Source organism: Dermacentor albipictus, chromosome 7 (assembly GCF_038994185.2).
Source record: "Dermacentor albipictus isolate Rhodes 1998 colony chromosome 7, USDA_Dalb.pri_finalv2, whole genome shotgun sequence".
Taxonomy (NCBI): Eukaryota; Metazoa; Arthropoda; class Arachnida; order Ixodida; family Ixodidae; genus Dermacentor; species Dermacentor albipictus.
The window spans coordinates 68,504,867-68,527,771 of record NC_091827.1 but is presented as its reverse complement, the minus strand read 5'-3'; the positions used below and the strand labels follow the sequence as shown (position 1 = coordinate 68,527,771).

Sequence of the window (22,905 nt, the reverse complement as noted above, 5' to 3'; positions counted from 1 at the left end):
AGACGACAGCGATTATTGAGACAACGAAAAGAAAAATACCCTCCTTTTGCTACATCCAGATCTGTCGAAAATTAAGGCTCACGCACGACAGATTTGCAGTAGTTTGGTGGGAGGTGTCACCAGATTGCGGAAGAATGTACACGCAGGAGCCAAACTCGAGCAAAGCATCTGTGGGAACAGAAGGCTCGCAAAGAATCGCCATTTATTAAACACATGACTGCGTTGACGTCACGGCTACCATCGTCGAGCTTATATGCCTGGTGGCGCTAGTCCTATCTCCTTCTTCCACTGCGGGGCTCTATGATTACTGCCTACTGCGTGGCTCCCCCCCCCCCCCCTAGCGATGAAGGCACCGCCGTTGAGCAGCTAAGTTGTGGAGATTACACTGCCAGAGTCCAGATGAGCTGGCTTCAAGTGGTCGATGGAAATTGTCTCTTCGCGTCCGCTTAACAGAAGTGCGAAAAACTGGGCGTCACGCTTGAGGACTTTGAAGGGACCGTCGTAAGGAGCTTGTAAAGGAGCGCGAGTAGCATCGTGACGGATAAATACGCGACTGCTATGAAGTAAAGATGGGCTCATGTAAACATTTCTGTGGTGGTTACGAAGCGGTGGTGGTATAACAGTGGCCATTGTAATGCGAAGGCGGTCAAAGTAAGATTGTAGGTCAGCATATGACGGTTCCCAGGCGAAGTATGCACCGGGTTCGCGAAGTGTCGTGCCGAAAACGAGTTCTGCTGAGGAACACTGTGCTTCTGCTTTCAAAGCTGTGCCAAGACCTAGTAGAACCAAAGACAGGCGCTCTGTCCATGGAATCATAGAGTCATGGGCACGAAGCGCTGCTTTTAGTTGACGATGGAAGCGTTCTGCCAAGCCATTGGAACTTGGGTGATAAGCTGTCGTTCGTATGTGCGTTACATCCAGAAGACGTGAGAGAGCTTGAAAGAGGGACGAGTCAAATTGTCTTCATCTATCTGTCGGTATGGTGTGTGGTACGCCGTAACGCGAAATCTAGGTAATTAAGATGACCTGGGCTACGGACTCTGCAATAATGTGAGAGTGGCATTGCTTCAGGCCAGCGTGTGAAGCGGTCGATAAAAGTGAGTATCGTTGGTTTGAGTACAATGGTAGCAAACTAACGATATTGATGTGAACGTGGCCGAAACGAACGTCTGGTGATGGAATATGCCCAGGCGCGCTCATAGTATGTCGACTGACCTTGGCGCGCTGGCACTGTATGCATGTCCGAGCCCAGCAACAGACGTCAGCATTCACACGCGGCCACAGACAGCGGAAAGTGACCAGACGTTATGTGACACGTACTCCAGGATGCGATAAGGAGTACAGCGCGTCAAAAACTTGCTGCCAAAATTGTTGTGGAACGTATGGTCAAGGATGACCAGTAGACATGTCACATATCACTGTGAGGTTGCAGATGGGCAGTAAATATCTTCAAAGCGAAGAGAATCGTTGGCAGTCCGGTGTGTTTGAAGTTGACGGTCTGTGCGTTAAGCTGTAGAGAGACGGACGAAGTCAATGCCGGAACAATTTACTTGACTTGCATTTATATGTTTATATGAATCCGTGACAGAGCATCAGCGACGGGATTATCAGCGCCACTTGTGTGCCGAATATCACTAGTGAATTCGGATATATATACAAGCTGGCGAATTTCGCGGGGAGTGTGTGAGTAACTGTTGGAGGTCATAGCATAAATGAGCAGATTGTGGTCGGTGACTAAGAACTGACGCCCTTCGAGATGGTGACGGAAGTGGCCGACTGCGAGGTAGAGTCCTAGCATTTCGCGACCCAAAGGTTCTGGTTTCTTGCGGCGCCATCTTCCTTTATAAAAAAAGATACAGGCTGCCACGTCTTGTTAACCAGCTGTCGAAACACGGCGCCAATAGCTATGTCAGAGGAGTCCACCATAACGGACATTTGAGGGTCTGGTAGCGGGTGTGCCAGTACAGTAGTGGCAGCAAGGGGGTTCTTGGCAGAGATAAAAGCAGATTCAGCAGCATTAGACCACGATATAGGCGTGCTAGCTCGTGGCGTGCCAGAGAGTAGAATGCGTAGATGCTGCGAAATTGAAGCACAACGAGGAATGAAACGGCGATAGCAAGTGGTGAGGCCCAGGAATACCTGTAATTGCTTGGAGGATGACGGACGTGGGAAATCTTTAATGGCTTGGACACGGGACAGGACGGGCTGGATGCCATGCTCGTCTACTCAATGGCCCAGGAAATTGAGAAAAGCAACACCAAACTCACTCTTCGAGATGGTTACAACCAGGCCATATTGACGGAGGCGTTCAAACACCTTATGTAGGTCAGATTCGTGTTCCTAAGCAGAGCAACTGAAAACAAGAATGTCGTCTAAATAGACTAATCAACAAGTCAGGCCACGGAGTACTTGATCGACTAATCGCTGAAGTGTTTGAGCGGCATTACGGAGGCCGAATGGCATGCGCACGTATTCAAGCATGGCAAAAGCAGTAATGATTGTAGTTTTAGGAATGTCGGAAGGCTCGACAGGAACCCGGTGGTACGATTTTACTAGATCCCCCTGGCTAAATGTGCAGCAACCATAAAGCGATGCGGTGAAATCGTGGATGTGAGGTATAGGGTGCCTATCGGGAATCGTCACTTTGTTTAGGGCGCGATAATCGCCACATGGTCGCCAATCACCCGTCTTCTTGGACACGATGTGTAAAGCACATGACCAAGGGCTATCGGAAGGACGAACGAAGCCCAGCTCGGGTATGTGTGTGAATTCTTGCTTTGCAATTTTCAGACGGTCTGGTGCTCAGAGGCGAGGTCGGGCGTATACTGGTGGTCCTTTAGTCACAATGTGATGCGTGAGAGAAGTGGTTCTGGTGGAGAAAGGAGGAAAGGCTGTGACGTTGTGTACTATTGGACGATCTGGCGAGGGTGGTTGTAACAGCTCTGAAAATTCCAGCAGGATGGTATACCACGGTTTCGGTACTAGGTGTGTGCTTGTACGAGACGCAGAGGTGGTGCAGGCGTGGTGATACCTTGTACGGACAGGTTTGTTTATTCAAGAAGGCGGCAGTTGCGAAGGTCGCCGAGAAAGTTAAACTTCCGCAGAAAATCGGAGTCGATGATCGGCCCGCGGACGTCGGCGAATAGCCATCGAAAAGGGCGTCGCCGGCCAAGGTCCAGAGCGACGGATTTCTGGCCGCACGTTTTAATGTTGGAACCGTTGACGGCAATGAGAAAAGGCGTGTGATGGCGATGTTTTCTGTGGTCTTGAAAAGTAGGGGAAATTAGATTTCCGCGACAGTGTCTACAAGACAGCGAACTTTCATGACACGATCGGTGACGTAAAAGAGACGGCTTGGTGTGTAGGGCCAGGAGCGCTAGCCGTAATCAGTGACTGGTTCGACCGTTTCCCGGAAAGTTGCAAGGCGGAAGGCACTGCCGTGCGCGAGTGTCATATCTGGCGTGACGCTAACAAATAAACGGAGACGGTGGGCGTGATACCTTTCGGTCATGCAAGCGATGCCGGTGCAGGACTTAATTCGCCCGAAAGCGTAAGGCAGCCAACTGGTTGGTTAGCTCCTGCACTTGCGCAGCAAGGTGCGTGCTTGAACTGTCGGGTTCGTCAAAGTGCTGCTGTAACTGGGGTTGTGCCGCAACAGCTGCATTACAACGGTCAACCGTGCTTATCACAGGCTGGAAAAAATCCATAACCTGTTCTGCCATCGTCGCTAAGGCCTCGACAGACGTCGTAGTAGGTGAGGCGCATAAAATCATGCGTACCTCGTTCGGTAGACGCTGTAAGAAGAGCTCCCGAAGGATTTTCGAGTCTATTGACGATGGACTGGTTCCCAGGAGTTGTGTCACGCGGCGAAGCAGCTCAGTCGGTTTTCCGTCACCAAGTTCATCCGATGAGAGGAACTGTTGAATCCGTCGCGGCTCAGAGTCGGTGGTGCGCCATAGTGACTCCCGCTTAAGGGTATCGTACTGATCCTAGGGAGAAGGAGAAAGCAAAATGTCGCGGACTAAACGTCTCCAGTGGTCGCGCTAAGCGCACTCACGACGTTGTCGTACTTGGCCGCCTGAGATGCGACTCGGTGACGGTGAAATTGCGCTTCGATGTGGACGAACCGGAGCTCACAGACCGGGGGCCAGAAATCGGGAAGTTTCAGTGCAGCAACGGATGACGTTCCGTTTCTTTTTTTTCGAGACGCCGTTGTTCGGAGGCCGGTTCCATGGTGTCCAGAAGAAACTTAGTAAGCGTATACAGTCGCGATGTGGTATCACGTCCGGGACACCAACTTGCAGGAAGAGAAGGCCCACAAATAATAGTCATCTATTAAATAGATGACTGCGTTGATGTAGCAGCTACCATCTTCGAGCCTATGTATGCCTGATGGCGTTGATACATTCCCGAGAAGGCAACAAGGCTTGCACGTTTCTATTTGTGTTCGGAAATAAACGTGCAGTGTTAGTGCGGGCACTGCACCTTCAGCTTTCTGGAGTGGCACAGCACTGGTGCAGGGAAGTACACCCAAGTCGAAGAGACCTAACGCGACCCTCTGCCTCCTCCTCAAACCCCTTAAACTTCGTAAACTAGCGACACGAAGAATGCCGCCTCCTCAACCGCGCGCTCTGGCAGAGGCCGAAGCCGCGTCGCTGTCGGCCTAATGGCATCAAGTGGGCCCTCGCGCCGGCTTCGTTTGTTTCCAGTCGTGCTTCCGCACCATTGTCTCTTGAGAAGAATGCCGCCCAGTCCTCGCGCGCTCCGGCCGAGGGCGATGCCGCGTCGCTATTGGCCTAATAGCATCACGTGGGCCCTCGAACCGGCTTCGTTTGTTTAGAGTAGTGCTTCAGCGCCATTTTCGCTTGAGAAGCGTCTAAGGAGTGGGGCGGAGCGCATGTTGGCGCCGTTGCTACGCTCGAGCGGTGTAGGCAGCGTACACTCTTAAACAAATGTACGCCTTTTGGGGTGTATATTTGATGCACAATAATCGTCATCTGTCTTGCTTGCGTTTCCTTCCTTGAAAACGCTGCGCTCGCTGCTTTCCTGTCGAGAATGCTCTGTCATTCTGATAACGGGCATGCTGTTCGTGACTTAGAAGTACCGGTCTCGCCGCGTTAAAGAAAAGAAATGCGGACTAGACAGATGACGATTTCGTCGTGTGGCAAAAGGGTGTAATTTTTGCTTAAGAGTGTCGCGTCGAGGAGGGAGCGTGAAAAAGGAGAAACGAGGAGTGAAGGCGGAGGAAGAGAGTGTCGCTACTTTCTCCAGTGTGGTGGCTCCATCTAGTTCAGACGCCTGCGAACCCACCCGTTTTTTTCTCCGACCGCAAAATTTTACAAATCGCCATCGCATCTTTCTGCAAATCAATATACAGAGTGAACTTGATACATTGTCCATACGTATGTGCTATGTGTAATTGCATTATATACTGAATATTTTAGCGCTATAAATGTGAGATAGCAACACTGCAACACCTCTGCCAACACCTGACCTAAGCCTTTACGCTAACCTAACCTAACGGTAACCTAACCTGGCAGAGACGCAGACAAAAATCCGCACAGTTTTAGTTTAGCGTGCGCTATATCATTGCGTAGGCTATAAAATAGCAGGTCGTCACTGCGCATGCGCAGAACGCTTAACAACAAATAGCGTAAAGCGTACGCACACTCGAGATTTTTAGCGTGTCCGCTATTCCGGCAAGCCGGGGCGGTTTGGGCGGATTACCGGATGGTCGGGGGCGTAAACTGGAGCGGCTGGAGCGGTGCAGCCGCCTGGTGTTGTAGCGCTCAATCAGACAAACACAGAGCTAGAAGTGCAGTAACCTACTTTATTCTGCTTCGCTGCTGGTGCAAATTTTCGGCAGCGGCGTAATGTGAACACGCTTACGCCGCTGTCGAAAATTTACACCCCAGCTAAGAAGGATATAGTATTGGTTCTGTGTTTATGTTGGTGAGCTTTGCACCGCCAACTGGCACCACCAACCTGAGCGTTCTAAACCCCTTAAACTTCGTAAAGTAGTGACACTCTCCTCCTCCGCCGGACCTCCTCCTCGTTTCTCCTCTCTTTTACGCTCTGTCCTCGACCGTGGCGCCGCCTACAGTGCTCGAGCGTAGCAACGGCGCCAACATGCGCTCCTCGCCACTTCGCAGACGATTCTCGAGCAAAAATGGCACTGATGCATGGCGCGTGGGCCCACGTGATGCTATTAGGCCAATAGCGACGCGGCGCCAGCCGCGACCAGAGCGCGCGAGGAGGCGGCGGCATTCTTCAAAGCGTGGCACTACTTTACGAAGTTTAAGGGGCTTTAGACCGCTCTAATATCCCTTAAACTTCGTAAAGTAGTGCCACGCTTTGAAGAATGCCGCCTCTTCCTCGAGCGCTCTGGCCGAAGCCGACGCCGCGTCGCTATTGGCCTAATGGTATCACATAGCCCCTTGTGGCGTCTTTGTTTACAATCACGCTTCAGTGCCATTTTTGCTCGAGAAGCGGCGCTTGTTGGCGCCATTCATTTCATTCCTATTCTGTGTTGATTTGATTTTGTGAACGCCTTGAAGGAAGTTCTGTGGCAAGTGCGACGTCGCTTCACGTGATTTTCTGTGACCATGACCTGGTGCGCCTTCGGATGCCAATGTAGCTTTAGCAAAGGCAAGAAACTAGTCGCGATGCCGTCCGGTAAGCGCGACGGGTTAAGAAAAAAGACATGGCCTTACCGAATCGGGAGGGGGAACTTCCGACCAACATTCTCCACGCGACTATGCGAGGTAAGTTGTAAGTCTCTCATAGTATAGTATGCACCAGGCTTGCGCATTTTGTCGCGGGCAATAACGTAGTAGATATTCCCGAGTTCATTGTGCATGTTGTCATTTGCCTGCACGCTTTAACACGATTATTACGCAACGTCGGCTTTGTTTATATACGCATTACGTGGTCGCGCTAGTCGTATTTGGTGCGCTTAATCGTTTTGTGCGCCAACCGGCGTGAGTTCGCGGGTAAGTGAGGCTGCGTGCGATAACACGACTACGAAATTTTTAAGATTCAGCGCAGTCCTTTTCACAAATATTCAGTCTCGATCATGAAAGTTCTTCTTAGGAGAGCAACTCTCTGCCTTTTGTGGTTACTTACTAGCCTTCTTTACATAGCTTTGTTTGCCTCATTTGTTCGTGTTCCTCGTTGGCGGTCACCCGGTAGTGCTATACAGAGGCACCGATGAAAAGCGTGCGTGCTCTCCCAAAACCGTGTTACGCGGTGCGTTCATCGCCGAGCGACAGCATCATAGGTAATTGAGACCCATGTGCTAATTCGCGTGAGCTTTAAAGTGTGCGAAGCTTAAGATGCGGCGGTGGAGCACTCACAAAGAAAACGTGTGGTCGCCCGCCCGTTCCCTGGCTGGTTTAGTCGTCGTTCGTGCTTAGTCGCTTGCTCGTTCGTTCGCGCGCTCGTTTAGTCATTCGCTTGCTCGTTCATTCCACAATTAGTTTCTACAGTCACAATGTCTAATTGAGACGCGCTTGCTATAGGGCTCTTAATCTGGTGCGTTTAATTACGCAATGAGACAATAAATGGTGCACACGGACTTGTGACTGCGAAGGCAAATCTGTAATGCACTTATGCTGAAAATAAACCGTTTACTTGATACTCGAATGCCGTTTCACATCATTTTGATCTATATAAAACGTTTCACTTGCCACAATTTCGGCCGCGTCATGGTGGGAGGATTCTTTTGCGAGATCATGACGTCACTATATAAAGTCATGTCTCGCAAATGTTACTTCGGAGGTATCGCAACGGTCCTCAATGCATGCACGTCAGTGCAGCTCGGTTCGCGACAAGTGCGTCACTTAGTGAACGGACAAATTAACGCATGATGAAGTGTTATTCGTCATAAGTCACTAACCTGAAAAAAATTACTCAAGCCCACTGTGGTCTTGTTTGAGATTGAGTTAAGCATTGTTATCCCGCTCCCGCTTCGCGCACAAATGCTAAAAACCTATTTTATTTTATTATGTACGCAGAGTCCCGACTCGATTATCGGTCGTGGTATTTCTGTCGACCTTGAGACACGAGAAACATAATAGCACCAGCGCCCACCTATGAGCCTTTGCGCGCGCTTAATATTGGCAAGCACGCACGTTGGTGGCACTGCAGCTTGTAATACACTTTCGAACCTTCAGAGCAGCGATCTCCGTCAGCCTTTGTACGTCATAGCTGATATGCGTCACGAATTCACACGGTAAGGGCAGCGCGGATTCTTTAGGCTACTGAGGGTTTGCTGTAAGTCAAGATGTTGGCATTCTATCGTAAACATGTTATTTACAACCATTCGTAACAAGATCTTGCGGCACGCTCTAGACAAATGTTGCGTACCTAGTCGTAGGGCACGCGACACATTCGCAGTCGTCAATGCACAGCGTCAACACTCCTTCAGATCCATTTTTAAGAAATAGTTATCAAATAATGAAACAAAAGCTGCGGTCATTGAATTTGTGTAACCGTCCGAATAGAAATTATATGCTGTATACGAAATTACGTGGAGCTGGAAAGCCAACGCGAACGCCTACAGCGCACTGCCTTGCTATGCGTGCATTCACTCGGCGAAAGGTCGTCTGCTGCGCGGGAGCACAGTGTACATTACCAGAATGTTAATCACACGAACATTGACAGTCAGCGTGAGGTGAATTCTTTAGAATCTTTTTTTCTCTATTTCTTGTTTTCTTTTTTTACGCAGACGTTGCTTATGGGAGTGGCCAGAAGGCCTATATACTTACGCGATGGTGTCATGCCGCCTCCATGTTACAGGAAGGTGAAAAGAAAAGTAAAACGTGGTCAATTGGGTTTGCAGGCGAGCAAATACAAAAGTAGCCCCGTAGGGATGGATAATGTAACAATCACTGTGCGCCTTAGATGCGGCCGAAAAGACCGCCTCTGCCGCAGAAAACGAGCCGACGGGGTGGTCGGATGTTAGGCCACTGCAGTGGCTTGGTAATGTCTCGTAGAGGAGGAAGGAAACCAACTTTGCCACCACCGCCAAGTACAGCAATGCGGCAGAGGCGCGAAACATGAGGCAGTGTCGCCGCAGCCTGAGATCTTGAAACCGGCAAAGCTCTTGCTCGTTTAATCCGCACATTCATCGTCGGGTGTTTCTTCTCGTTTTTTTTTTTTTGCAACAGATTTATGTGTCGCGCAGACACGGTGCTGTGTGAACATGAACGCTGGCACGATCACACAAACATTTTGGTCCCGCTCATCCCAGCCATTAAGCGAGAACAGAGAGGCGACTGCAGAGCATGCTTTACTGGCTGCTGGAACGTGATGTTTGTCACCCACACTGTAAAATCATTTACACCCTTAAAAGTGAAAAAGGGTGTAAATGTGTGTATAGCTCACACCCTTCGGGTGTTATCTATAAACGGACACCCTAAGGGTGTGAGTTATAGACACATTTATACCCTTTTTCACTTTTTAGGGTGTAAATTATTTTACAGTGCATGGTTGGAAAGAGCGTTATTAAGGTGAAGTGCATCACTAAATGACTGTGCACAATTTTTTCTTCAACAATAGGGATGAGCTGCCAGTAAGGTCCAGTGAAATGTGTATTGCCCCCCCCCCACCCCTCTACGGCATGCGTCATAATCAGATCGTGGTTATGGCGCACCCTTAAAACTCCGGAATTAAATTAATTGAATTTAAACTAACTTGGGGTTGCTCTTCCATCAACGAACGCGGGAGGAGGTGAACGACGGCGACAATCTTAAAGGTGAACTTACCACTATGGCTTCCACCACCACCACCACCACCAACCGCTCCACCTGAAAGAAGTAATAATGAAAATCGTACGCACATGACAGAATCAATGTGAAGCGAAGCTTTTGTAAAGTAAGGTTGCCAACTCTATAGAGTGTTCAGAGTCGGGAAGGAAAAAGGGAGGAGGGGGACAATTGACTGTACCAGGAGCCCCAAGACCCGAGTCTATATGCGCAACCAAGTTATGGTGTATGGAATGGGGCAGTGTGTCGTCTGTACGGAAAAACAATGGGAGAACTGGGGACGCTCCTGCGATGACGCCACCAGCAGGGCGCTGCGATCGACCGGCGTGCCTAGCGCGTGAAATGTAAACATGTTGTGCAAAACGTTCTGCGTTTATAAACTAAAACGTTCTAAAAACACTGCTGAAATTCTCATAATTTGCAAAAAATAAGATACATCAATAACGCCGTCTGTGCTTGCACGCTTCCGACCACAGATCATGCAGTGTTCCTGATCGTCAGCTCAACCGATGGCTCAGCGCCTGCTCGTTCCGTTCGGTAAGCACGCATATTCTTTAGTATTTTGAATCACACCACGATAAGAAGCACGGAAGGTGCACCTGGGCCGCTATTTTGTAGCGATGCCTTATGCCTTATTCTATGCTATTCTTATCATCCACCACACACGGCCACCTGATCGCGTTGATAATGTGGGCAGACCGTCGCTCTGACCAGTGACCAAGCGCGAAAAGCCTGAAAAAGCATAGAAACGGAAAAGGCATCGCTACAAAATACCGGCCCTGCACTGTGCCTGGTGGGTTGCATGGGATTCCTTTCATGTTGCATAAGTCAGAAAGGCGGTTGCCAGGTTTTACTGAAGAAATGCACGTACACACAGAAATATTCCGAAATGCAGCGCTTCCTGAGCACATAAATAATGTGCAAACGCGGCAGGAAAAACCACAACAAACCATCGGCGAGCTCCGTACGTACATGCATGCCCTCCGCGACCACCATAACTGCCAATCCCGGAGGCCCTGTGTTGCACTATTTTCCCTTTTGCCAGCAACGACTCCAAGCTGCAGCAACAGGTGGCGCTGCTGTAGACCGGCGTGCTCCAGCACCCCCGGCCGTCATCGCAAGAAGAGGCACGTTTTCTCCGCCGGACAAGACACTACCCTATTCCAGTACACCATAACCAAAGGTCTATTCGATTCATACAAGTTTTTCTGCCCCTATTTACGGTGCACTGCACTTAGACCCTCGATTCTCCGAGGTGCAGCGGTGCACCCTGCACCCCCGTGCTCGATTGAACGGTGTGCAAGGCAAGGTGCCGCAGCGGTGCAGTGCACCCTTGAAGCGGCGAGGGGGTGCAGCCCGGCACACCGTAACGGGCACCCCCTGCACCTTTTCGTTTGTGGTGCCGTGCACCTTTTTCTGAATCGAACAAACCTCAGGTCATATTGTAGCACTACAATATTGTTATTTAGAATAAGAGACATGCAACAGTTGCCTGGCCAACACAGGTATACCAGTCGTACATAGGAGAAAACTAAGCAAGGCACGTATAGTAAGGTTAAGTTGTTGGCATACAACTCCGACATCAGGACTAAGTTGGAATATGCGTCTTCAATTTGGGATCCCCACACTAAAGAAGGAAACACACTACTTGGAAATGGCACAGAGAAAAGCAGTACAGAATCAGAGATGCGATTCTCATACCAAACCAATGGCTGACAATAAGATGCCAGCCTTGGAAGAGCGTAGAAAGCTAAACCGAATAGAAATTTTCGTAAGGTTTTGGTGGGAAAACAAGACATTGGTACCTTATAAGGCGCGTACACATTAGCGGAAAAACGAGCGCGGCGCGCCGCCGCCGGCAAAATGCAGCGGCTGCAGAGCGGCCACACAAAACCGGCGACTAGTCGCTGCGGCAGTCCCGTGACAGCACGAAAATCTCGCCTCCTCTCGTTCACTTTGAGTAGGTGCGAGACGTCACGTGCTTTTCCCTTTGTCCGCTGACAGATCGCCGCTATGTATACGTCCCTCGTCCTTCGTTCTTAACGCGAGTTATGCCTTCTGAAGATGACGACGTCGCTAGCACTGATCATAATCATGTTGCTGTGGCCCCATCTCTTGCGGCGTCACCGCGTTCATAAGAAGATGAGAATGAAGTACTGGGTGACTCCTCCGCGTCCTTGCATTCAGGGCCCACCTTGTCGTATACAGAATCGGATATGACGCACTGCCTCCAAAAACCTTTCCATCGGGACGTCTCGCTTTAGACGCGTCATGGCAAAAAACAATCGCAACACATGACAATCGAAACAAGCGCGAACGAGACCAAACCAAGCAAACTAAAACAAGCGCGAGCGACAGCTGACGCGAGCAGACGATAGTACGAAACGAGCGCTTTGGCTGAAACCACATGCGAGTACGAAATCAGCGGTCGGGCGGATCCGCATCATAAGAGTTTTAGAATAGGGGCCCCAATAGTTTGGGGCACCAGAGAGCTTTGCGGGTGTTAGCGTTGGGGCACGCAGGAGTGAAGTTTAGAATAGGGCTTTGCGTTTGCTGGCAGCATCTTGCTCTAAAAGTGCCACCATGGCGTCAAAGAATATCAGAAATAATTAAACAAAATATACCATTTTATGATAACAATAGTAGTTTTAACTTTCGTGTCTTAGCGTATAAATACAATTTAGAGGTTATTCTATAAGCAGCAAACAATTAGTTGCGCTTAGTTTTCAGTAACCAAATTCACGTGCCTTCACCAGTCAAGCTAAGCCGTGTTAGGCCTTTACGAGCCATGAAATCCACAATCGAATTCGGAATCACCGGCGTCTAATGAACCAATCTTCATAACACACGCTAGTTGAGAGAAAGCGATAACCGCAGTCATTCCTACTTGCTTTCAAACTTCACACGTTACCGCGAATCGAACACAGTTTGGTGCCAGGTTAGACCCGTCGCTTCAAAGGATGCCGCCATATTTGTTTACGCAAATCTTTCGGGGCAGCTTTTGAGGTTCCCGCTAAATCGATGAAATAACGTGCCCAACGCAAAACCCAAACGCAGTTCGCGTCTCGCGCATGCGCAGTAGCTTCGACACTATTTCAGTGGGGCCCCAAACGTTTGGGTGCCTCCATTCTAAAACTCTCTATAGAGTTTCTGACTATATTACTTAGAGGGAAATCTGGCGCTGCTACGCTGTGGTATGCAGGGGAATGCCGGTATATTTTGACATCGGATTGGCATCGTTCTCGGAGAGCCAGGGCACCTTGAAGGCGCGCCTGGTAAGCACTGCTCCGTCTTTCACAATGATTTATTTCCTACTAAAACAGCAGGTAAAAAGCTGTTTTAGCCTTATCGTTACACAAAAACATGTTTTGTTTAACTATAAGAACTTGTTATTTCATGTACAATTATATGAAACGTAAAAAGTGCCAGCGGGTCGCTAAAGTTGGACGACAGACGACAAGATTCGCGCTCGCTTTGGAATAGTTTGTCGCCTGTTCTTGCTTTTCATCGCTTGGTTATGCATTGTTAGGTGAGTAAACTTCACTTGAAGATGTAATATGCGTGAATGGAAACATTTTACGAAGATTTTACTTTAGGAACGCCTTATCTGCGTAGCCATATCCACGTTTTAGAGGAAGCCTCTTGCAACATCAGCCAACACAAGCCTTGCATGACACATATACCGTCATACCCATGACGGCACAACGCCCCTTAAACTCCCATAGACGGTGGCGCCAGATTTCCCTCTAGGTGTTATAGTGAGAAACTCTGTGATCCGCATCACAATCTACTGAACTCCAGACCTGCACAGATCTCCCTGTTCCAGTACGCCTAGTCTAGTTCGCCCCTTTTGCCGCTAGGGACAGAACATACGAGCAAAGTGGCGCTAGTTATAACCTGTTCACTGTCGTCTGCTTCTGCGATCTGTTCAGCGCTCGTGCTGCCATTTCGGCAGGCACAAAGCGCCTGTATTGATGGTAAATGAATAAATTCACAAATATAAAGAGAAAAAAAAAGTTTTGCGAATGTTTTGCGTTTGAACAGGGAAATAAGAGGGGAAGGAGGAGCGGTGCAAGAAAGGTAGACGAGCATAGGTGGCGGCTGCAATGCTGGACGGCATAAATTTCCCTTTCCTAGTCTCCGCAAGACACTAGAACAAATGTTTAAAAAGATTCATAGGATCATCTAGCTTTTTCTGAGTTGATTACAGATAGCATAATGTCGTAGATGACATTTGGATTTACTGCTGTGTGCGGTAGTGAAAGGCAGATTATCTGGTAAACGTATTCGCGAAACTAAAACTCTCTAATAGCAGTCACCGATTCGTCGTCGCCCCGAACAGAGCCAGAGAGCCCCTTCGCAAGCGCAACTGCGAGAACGGACGGGATCACGTGACAGAAAAGCGACCAGATTTCTCGGCTGATCCGACGTATAGGGTGCCTCGACAGTACCGCATTGCGTCGTTCGGTACCACGCGTCGTATAGGTACCACGCGTCGTATATAGCCCATCTGTTGCGGAATATCGGAAACGGCCGGAATTGCCTTTACTTGACCCTTGAAAGAGTGCCACGCTAGCTGGAAGCCGGCGACAGTTAAACTATACTTTAGCTTTGTGAAATCAAATTATAGGCTTATTGAAAACTAAAAGCTCGTTGTTCCGGGCTAAAATACGACATCCGGCAGACTAATGACATGTTGACCTTGCGTACTATTTGCCCAAAATGTTCCATTTCAATCTTAAACCAGTGATGCAAAGAGGCCTGTCGAACAGTATATAATGGGTCGCCATTGTGGTGCGCAGCGGCACGCCACCGCTCGAAGGGTGTCGTAATGGTGTCACCACCCTGAACGGCGGTGCTGCTTATCGGGGCACCCTATAATTCCGATCGACAACGATAGTCGGAGCACCTCTTGGCACTTCGATCCGGGGGGTTGTTCTGTAAGAGTCCACCTAGTGGACTGTCCATTTCGGCCGCTGCTGATTGGACGCAGCTGTACGAGCGAAGAGGAGACGACGGCTCCAGCCAATCAGCGGCGGCCGAAATGGACAATCCACTACGTGGACTCCTACAGAATACCTCCCCTGGAGTCGGGCGATCGGAAGCGGCCGCGTGCAGCCGAAGCGTCGTTCTTTTCGACCATCCTGACAAGATGGGCCTTCTTAAAGCGCTTGACGGTGGTCATCCGAAGATGCCATAAATTGAGATGTATACTTACCCTCCGTGGTGGTAGTGGCGCGCTTGCCACCTGCGGGAAAAAAAGAAGATGCGGGATGAACCAAATCCGGGGAAGTATTCATTTCATTTCATTTTATTACCTTAAAGACCCCATTCGGGGTATTACATAAGGGGTGGTTAACATGTGAACATAGGAAAAGGCAGGTGTTACATTGAAATACAAGTTTCAACAGTTTCTAGAAATTGTGAATGACATGTGATGGCAGCGACATTAATGGGTAGGTCGTTCCAGTCCTTGGCAGCTCGAGGAAAAAATTATGATTGAAAAGTGACAGTTCGTGTTCGAGGACGAGAAACTTGGAGTTGATGGCTGGTGCGCTGTGACATGCGTGAAGATGATGGCGTGACGTAAGGCGGGCGGCTTAGTGAGCTGTAAAAAAATTTGTGATAAAGAGAGAGCGTGGCGATGCGACGACGAAAAGCAATAGATGCCAGGCTAGATTGTGCCTTTAAGTGTGAAACGCTGATGTTATATGAATATGAAGAGTGGATGAATCTAGTCGCACGATTCTGAACCGACTCGAGTGCATTGATGATATATGTTTGATGAGGGTTCCAGATGGCGGCGGCATATTCCAATTGTGGCCTGACAAATGATTTCTTAGCACAAGAGCACACAAACTCGACCACACACATGAAAGCACGTGTAAGCAGTTCGTCTGTATGACGGAACGAATACAGGACATGAACGTATAGACTGATATATAGCACGTGTCTCAGCTAACGCGGGCCAAGCTGTTTAAAAAAAAAGGAGGCTACGAGGTACGAAGGTCGGCCAACGGCGTTATCGTTAGCAATGATTTTGCGCACGCTGGTGAATTTTTCTGTTACCACTGGTTCACTAAATAGCCAAATTAACTGCCTAATTGCATAATGGATTGCAGAATGGCGTAAGCTCTAATGCCAAATTGGGCATTGCATTCGAAAAAACAACAGATTTAACCGTTTCCAGCTAGCCACGTTTTCTCCGTTTATTATTATCTATTCCCCTTATGTATATGCCGCTTTAGCGACCACAGTCCAATTATTAATGGCACGTTGTCAACGATAATTCGTTTTGGCGTTAAACATTCAATGAATGCTATACTGAAGTTCCTGTTCATGGCCAGGTGGCCCATACGCAGGGCGTGCTCATGCGGCCCATATACTCCTCCCACCGCCGACGACCGTGCCACTGGCCGAGAGTCGAAGATGCACTGCGAAGCGGCAAGCCTTACATTACGTGCGCCCCAGCTACACGGGCCGGCCACTGACGATAAAGAACTGACGCTTCGCCATAACAAACTCTGCACCGACGGGCTATGATCCCGTTTGGACGGTAGCTTTATAGGCGGCCGTTAAACGGAGCAAAGCGCATCGCCCTCCGCTCAGTGCCTGCACTCTTAAGAAAGTTTACACCCTTCGGGTCCTGTGCCACAACACTTAAAAAGCCCCAGTGCCCTTCCACTCTCTAAAGGAAGTATGACAAGCGAAGCTGTGTTATGTGGGCCCCTTAATGGCGTACTGCAACTCCGCCGCGGATCGGCCCGGCATTGTACTATATCCGGGATCGGCCCATGTATGAGGAGTGCTTAACGCCGGCTTCACCTCTGCCGTGGGTCGGCCCGGCATTGCACTATCTTCGGGATCGGCCCGCGTGTGGGGAGCGATTAAAGCCTGCATCACTTCAGCCGCGGGTCGGCCCATTATTGCACTATTTTCGGGATCGGCACATGTGTGAGGAGTGCTTAACGCCTGCTTCACCTTTGCCGCGGGTCGGCCCGGCATTGCCCTATTTTCAGGATCAGCCCAGCTATAGGGAGTTTTATTTCTATACATGGACACGGTCATGGGGGAACTAGATCTTAACAGCTTGACTGTAAAATTGGTTACGTCTTTGCGTTCATTAATTAATTGCGCAGAAGAGAGGACGATGTCAAACGGCAATGTGGGGTAGCGACCATACAAAAGATAGGAGTGTGAATATCCTGCGTTGTCATGTCGGCACGAGTTATACGCGAACGTCACGTAGGTCAGCGTGGCGTCCCAGTCGCGGTGATCGTTGGAAACGTACATCGACAGCATTTCTGCGATTGTTCGGTTGAGGCATTCCGTAAGACCGTTCGTTTGTGGGTGGTAGGCGGTAGACAGCTTGTGCTCAGTGGCACAAGAGCGGAGGAGGTCGTCGACAACTCGAGATAATAACGAGCGGCCGCGGTCTGTAAGTAACTGTCGAGGTGCACCGTGGTAGAGAATAACATCGTGGAGGAGAAAATCGGCGACGTCTGTTGCGCAACTAGTCGGCAACGCCTTTGTTGTCGCATAGCGTGTCGCGTAATCAGTAGCGACGGCGATCCACTTATTTCATCTAGTCGTCGTCGGAAAAGGACCAAGCACGTCAAGGCCTACGTGAAAGAACGGTTAAGAGGGAACTTAATTGGATGTAGTCGACAGGTGGCAGAGGAGGTTTCTTCCGGCGCTGACACAATTCGCAAGTGGCGACATAACGACGCAGGGAGCGGTAGAGACCCGGCCAGAAGAACCAGCGTCGTACGCGGTATTAGGTACGCAAAAGCGCCAAGATGTCCCGCCATCGGTGCATCAGGAAGTTGTTCGAGAGCGACGGATCGCAGATGACGAGGAAGGAGAAGGAGCAACTCAGGGCCGTCAGGGTTGATATTGCGGCGGTAGAGGATGCCGTCGTGCAGAACGAACATGCGGCACGTTACACTCCGGCGATGATGGACTGGCGATGTCAGTAAAAGCAATCACGCAGGTCGCCGGATCATGCGCAGCAGGATCAGGAGGATCGACGGGGTGACGAGAGAGGCAGTCAGCGTCCTCATGCAGACGTCCAGACTTATAGTTGACAGCAAGCGTGAATTCCTGGAGCCGCAAAGCCTAGCGACCAGGCCGTCCTGTCGTGTCCCGGAGGGAAGACAGCCAACAGAGTGCGTGGTGGTCTGTAATGACCGAAAACGTGCGGCCGTACAAATATGGCCGGAACTTGGCGACAGCCCAAACTAAAGCCAAGCACTCTGGCTTGGTGATGGAGTAATTTTTCTCGGCAGAGGACAGCAGGCGGTTGGCGTAAGCCATCACGCACTCAGTACCATTCTGGTGTTGGGTGAGAACAGCGCCGATGCCATGGCCGCTTGCGTCAGTGTGGACTTCGGTCGGTGCAGATGGATCAATGAGAGCAAGTATGGGAGGGGTGGTCAGAAATCCGATGAGAGCGGCGAACGCGTGAACCTGCTCCGGGCCCCATGAGAATGGGGTGTTCTTTAGATGATCTGTCAAGGACCGAGCAACGTCGGCGGAGTTTTGAACGAAACGGCAAAAGTAAGAACACAGGCCGACGAAGCAGCGCACGTCAGAAGCAGAACGTGGCACAGGGAAACTGCGTACGGCACGAACTTATTCCGGATCTGGTTGGACACCGGATGCGTCAACGAGGTGCCCCAACACGGTAATCTGATGGTGCCCGAATTGACACATCGTGGAGTTCAGTTGGAGGCCAGCTTTTCGGAAGACCGCAAGTGTGGCAGTCAGTCGGGTAAGGTGGCTGCCCAACGTGGGAGGAAAAACAATAACGTCGTCAAGGTAACAGAGACATGTGGTCCATTTGTAGCTTCGCAGAAGAGAGTCCGTCATACGTTCAAATGTCGCAGGAGCATTGCATAGGCCAAAGGGCATGACTTTGAACGTATATAAGCCATCCGGCGTGATGAAGGCCGTCTTCTCGCGGTCCATTTCATCAACTGAAATCTGCAAGTAGCCGGACCGAAGATCGATGTACGAGAAGTGTTACACTCAGTGCAAGCAGTCCAAGGCGTCATCGATGCGTGGTAGTGTTCATAATCCGTTCATAACCAAGCTGCCCGATATGTGCTCTCTAATTACTCTCGCTACACCAGCGCTTCTTCAATGCAAGCTAATTTAGGTCAACCGACACTTGACTCACACCTCAAGTGCTTCGGCTTAAAAACGATATTTTCCTCCCCCCCGGATTAATTGTCCTCACGGATCGATCATAAACTCAAGGTTGAAATTTCCGTTGTGCCGCACAGACACTTGCCACGCCTCTTTTTTTTCCGCAAACAAGCAATGACTGGAACCACCTTCCTGCCTCCGGCGCTTCAACCGAAGACCCTGCCGCCTTCAAGGTCGCGATGAATCATTTATTGTTAGAACACTCCACTGTAATGCCCTCGGGTCCTGAGAGCGTGAAAATTAAATAAATAAATACGGATTTTACGCTGCGAAGAAATGGACACGAATAAAATAACGTAATACTAACACAGACAGAAAGGTACATCCTTACAATGATCTACTTTCGGAAAACTGAGCAGTTGCTATGTTTTCCTTCGTAAACTAGGCCAAAATAAATGCACTTGGAAGATGTGTGTGCCGCTCGTTCCTCTTGGCTGTGGAAGTGCTCCGCAAAAGGGGGGAAAAAAAGAGCCCATGCGCACGCTGAGATGTAGCGCGGATGGATGTTATGACCGTCCCCTTTGGAAGGGGGCGGTGGGCTGCGCCACCAAGCTCTTGCTATTATACTGCCTATAATGTCCTATCTAGGTTAAAAAAGAAAAAAAAACTATGAACTCCCTCAACCAAATTTTCTGATCCCCTATTACGAGCTTTACTTTTGCACGGCTCCGCTTTTTGTCGTTTCCCTACTTTTCTTCCCCCAATCTTCCAATCGCCTCTTACTAATCTCTATTGCGGACATGTTTACTTTCCCCCTGGTCCTCGCTGAACCCAAGGGCTTCCAGGAGGGCAGCGGTGCCTAAATCGACAGCCGGGCAGATATCTTCACATTCTATTAAAACTTCTTCCATGGTTTCCCCAGCTTTGCCACAGCAAGCACATGCTTCTTCCTTGTTGTATATCACATTATAAGTGCGTGTGATCTAGTTTCGAAAAGTAAAGAGCTTCCCTTTGAGTTATCATAAATTGTTTCTTTCCTGATCTCGTCTTTTTCCTCTTACTCATAGCAGGTTTCTTTTCCATTGCCGCCATCCATGAGATTACCTCAGCCTCTGTGATTTTCCGCTTGACGTTCTTTGTTGCCACGTTGCTCACCATACAGGTGGTATACTTGCTGGCAAGCTTCCTGGTTCTTTACCTCCACTGTTAATCAATGCTTTTCCCGTACAAATACCTGAGCACTCTCCCAGCCAATTTACTTTCTTCCATATTGCTTAGTCGTTCTTCATAATCAATTTTACTGCAAGTTTCCCTCACTTCAAAACTTGTCCATGCCATGTCACCCTGCACAGCTTCATTTGCAGTCTTCCCGTGAGCGCCCAATGCGAGGCGTCCCACTGACCTTTAGTTGCCATCGAGTACGGTTTGTACCCCTGATTTTAAGCAAACCACCGCATTTCCGAATGTTAAGTCCTGGAGCAGTATTCACCTTTCCACATACTCCGGAGCACCTCGTACCTATTGTATCCCCATAGCGCTCTGTGTTTCATTACGGCCGCATTTCTCTTCCCTTTACGCCTTAAAACCCCTTAAACATCGTAAAGTAGTGCCACGCTTCAAAGAATACCGCCTCCTCCTCGCGCGCTCTGGCCGAGGCCGGCACCGCGTCGCTATTTACCTAATAGCATCACGTGGGCCCTCGCGCCGTGCATCAGAGCAATTTTCGCTCGAGAAGTGGCTACGGAGTGGCGAGGAGCGCATGTTGGCGCCGTTGCTACGCTCGAGGAGTGTAGGTGGCGCCACGGTCGAGGAGGGAGCGTGAAAGAGAGGAGAAACGAGGAGGAGTGAAGGCGCAGGAGGAGAGCGTCGCTACTTTACTACGTTTAAGGGGGTTTTATTACGCCTCGGTTAATAGCGCCCTCTTGGAGTAGCCGGGCGGCCGTGCCACATTACACTGTTTTTCTGGGGAGCGCGGCGAATGGGACGGCAGGAGCAAAACCTGCCGGCGCGCGCAAATCTCGGAGGACATGTCCACACTACACTCGTTCGGCCAGTGTCCCCCAGGCTACGCCAGGCGGCGACAATAAACCTTTTCATCTAGGGTAGAGTGACCTGGAATCACTATCTAGGGTATCTCGATGTCCTCCCACGGAGCGGGGGGGAGGAGAGGTGAACAACGAGGTAGCCCATTTTTAAACGCGTGGGGCGAGCTTTTCCTCCTCTCTGGCTTGTGCGAGCCGGCGTGGCACTGCAGTCTTTGAGCTTGTCCGATAACTCGCCTAGGCATCCTCTGTTGTCGTTGCTCCTGCCACTCCACCTTTCTCTCCCTTCCCCCTCGCGCAGTGCGGTTGAGGTGTCCTCTACTGAGAGACAGTTACTGCGCTGCACTTAGCCCCACCTTTCACCCCCCCTCCCCCGATCAAGAATCTTTCACTCTCTAAATGTGCTCCCTCTACTTTCTCTCCCTCTACTTTCATTTCCTACCCCCTGTGCAGCGCGGTTGAGGTGTCCTCTGCTGAGAGACAGTTACTGCGCTGCACTTTACCCCAACCTTTCCTTCCCATCAAGAGGAATCTCCTTCTCTAAATGTGCTGCCACCGCGTGCTGCGGAGATGTTGCAGCTCGTTCTCCACGAAATTTACGTGATGACGACAGGTCATGAAAGGTCGTCGTTGAAGAACCGCTGTGAAGCCTTTCGGCGCAGCATTAGCTACAGTACGCGGAAATTCCGCTTCGATCCGCAAACGTGCGACGTGCATCGTCAGCCGCGGTGTCTGCACGCGTTGTGACCCACTTTGGCAGTATCGGTTTCCAGTCGACGAAAAGCACCGGCCTCTATAACTTGCCAGAGTGAATTGGAAATGAAATCTCGCCATCCGATCGCTTGGTGTGCAAACTAAAGCACAAGGGTGCTCGTCTACGGCCAACCCCCAATGCAATCCCGAAACATTTCGGCACCAATCGTTATAAGACATTTGCGTCAGCCACGAGGATCGTTCTCACACATTTGAAGTCCACTAGACTTAGAAACACTATATCGCGTCTACGGTAGCCTCCAGTACAATGCCGATGGCGTTGCTCAGCACAAAATTGAATTCTGGAGTTTTTACGTGCCAAAACCACGATCTGATCCTGAGGCACGCCGTAGTGGGGGACACTCCGGCTTAATTTTGACCATCATGCCCCCTATGCATGGGACACGGGTGTTTTTCAATTTCTCCCCTATCGAAATGCGGCCGCCGCTGGTGGGATTCGGTCCCGCGACCTCGTGCTTAGCACCGCAGCACCACAGCCGCTATGCCACCGCGGCGGCTTGCTGAACACAGCGATCACTGCAGTTGGTAAAACAGCGTGATACGAATAGGCTTTGTGCTTCGGCATTGCATTCCCCCCTGTAGATCAGTAATTCCAAAGGGCGATCGCATAAAAGTAATCGCATAAAAAAATAAGGTCGCCTAAAAATGTGCCTGTTTATGATGACAATTTCCACAAAACGGGCGTATGCGTCGTAGAGAACGGGGCAAAAAAGACTGAACAAAAAAGTTTTAATCCTCTTCTTTCCCTAATAAATAAACACTGGATAATGCCACAATAAGACCTCGCCTGGTAAAGACGCATGCTTGTACCAAGCACTATATAGAATCACAATAACAGATCTCTAAGCCAGCATCTACCGTGAATTGCTTCAGAAGCTCGCGCAGCCTCAGCCGGTCGCTCGACCACTCGACAGGAGTGATTGACAATGGTATGCTGTTGAATATTACAAACGAAACCTATTTTATTCGTCGGTGGAAACCTCGTCCACCAAACGAGGTATTCGCGCAACGTATCCACAGATAACAGTTTCTATCCTTACCAATGTAAGCAGCACAACTTATTTCTCAGCATAATGGTAACCACGCTGTTAGGTGGATACCATTATTGTAACTACTCATTGCACAGCTTCGAAGTGCAATTAGAACATAGTGAGGCTGACGGAAGGCTCAAA

General features: G+C 49.8%; 1 protein-coding gene and 1 long non-coding RNA gene across 2 annotated transcripts in view; both read right to left on the bottom strand.

Moving 5' to 3' along the window:
• Positions 1-3,332: 3,332 nt before the first annotated feature.
• LOC139047485 (uncharacterized) lies at positions 3,333-4,706 on the bottom strand. The gene is made up of 2 exons (XR_011507171.1): positions 4,058-4,706; positions 3,333-3,989 (listed from the first exon to the last, which is right to left on the bottom strand). It is a non-coding gene; the product is annotated as an uncharacterized lncRNA (long non-coding RNA).
• A 3,994-nt stretch (positions 4,707-8,700) lies between these two features.
• Positions 8,701-22,905, bottom strand: part of LOC139047842 (calpain small subunit 1-like) — a 35,761-nt gene continuing 21,556 nt past the window's right edge. Inside the window, exons 4-6 of the mRNA XM_070521981.1 lie at positions 14,986-15,015; positions 9,768-9,809; positions 8,701-8,786 (exon numbers count right to left, since the gene is read on the bottom strand). Of these exons, the coding sequence (XP_070378082.1) occupies positions 8,701-8,786; positions 9,768-9,809; positions 14,986-15,015 (158 nt within the window). The remainder of the gene's footprint in view (positions 8,787-9,767; positions 9,810-14,985; positions 15,016-22,905) is intronic.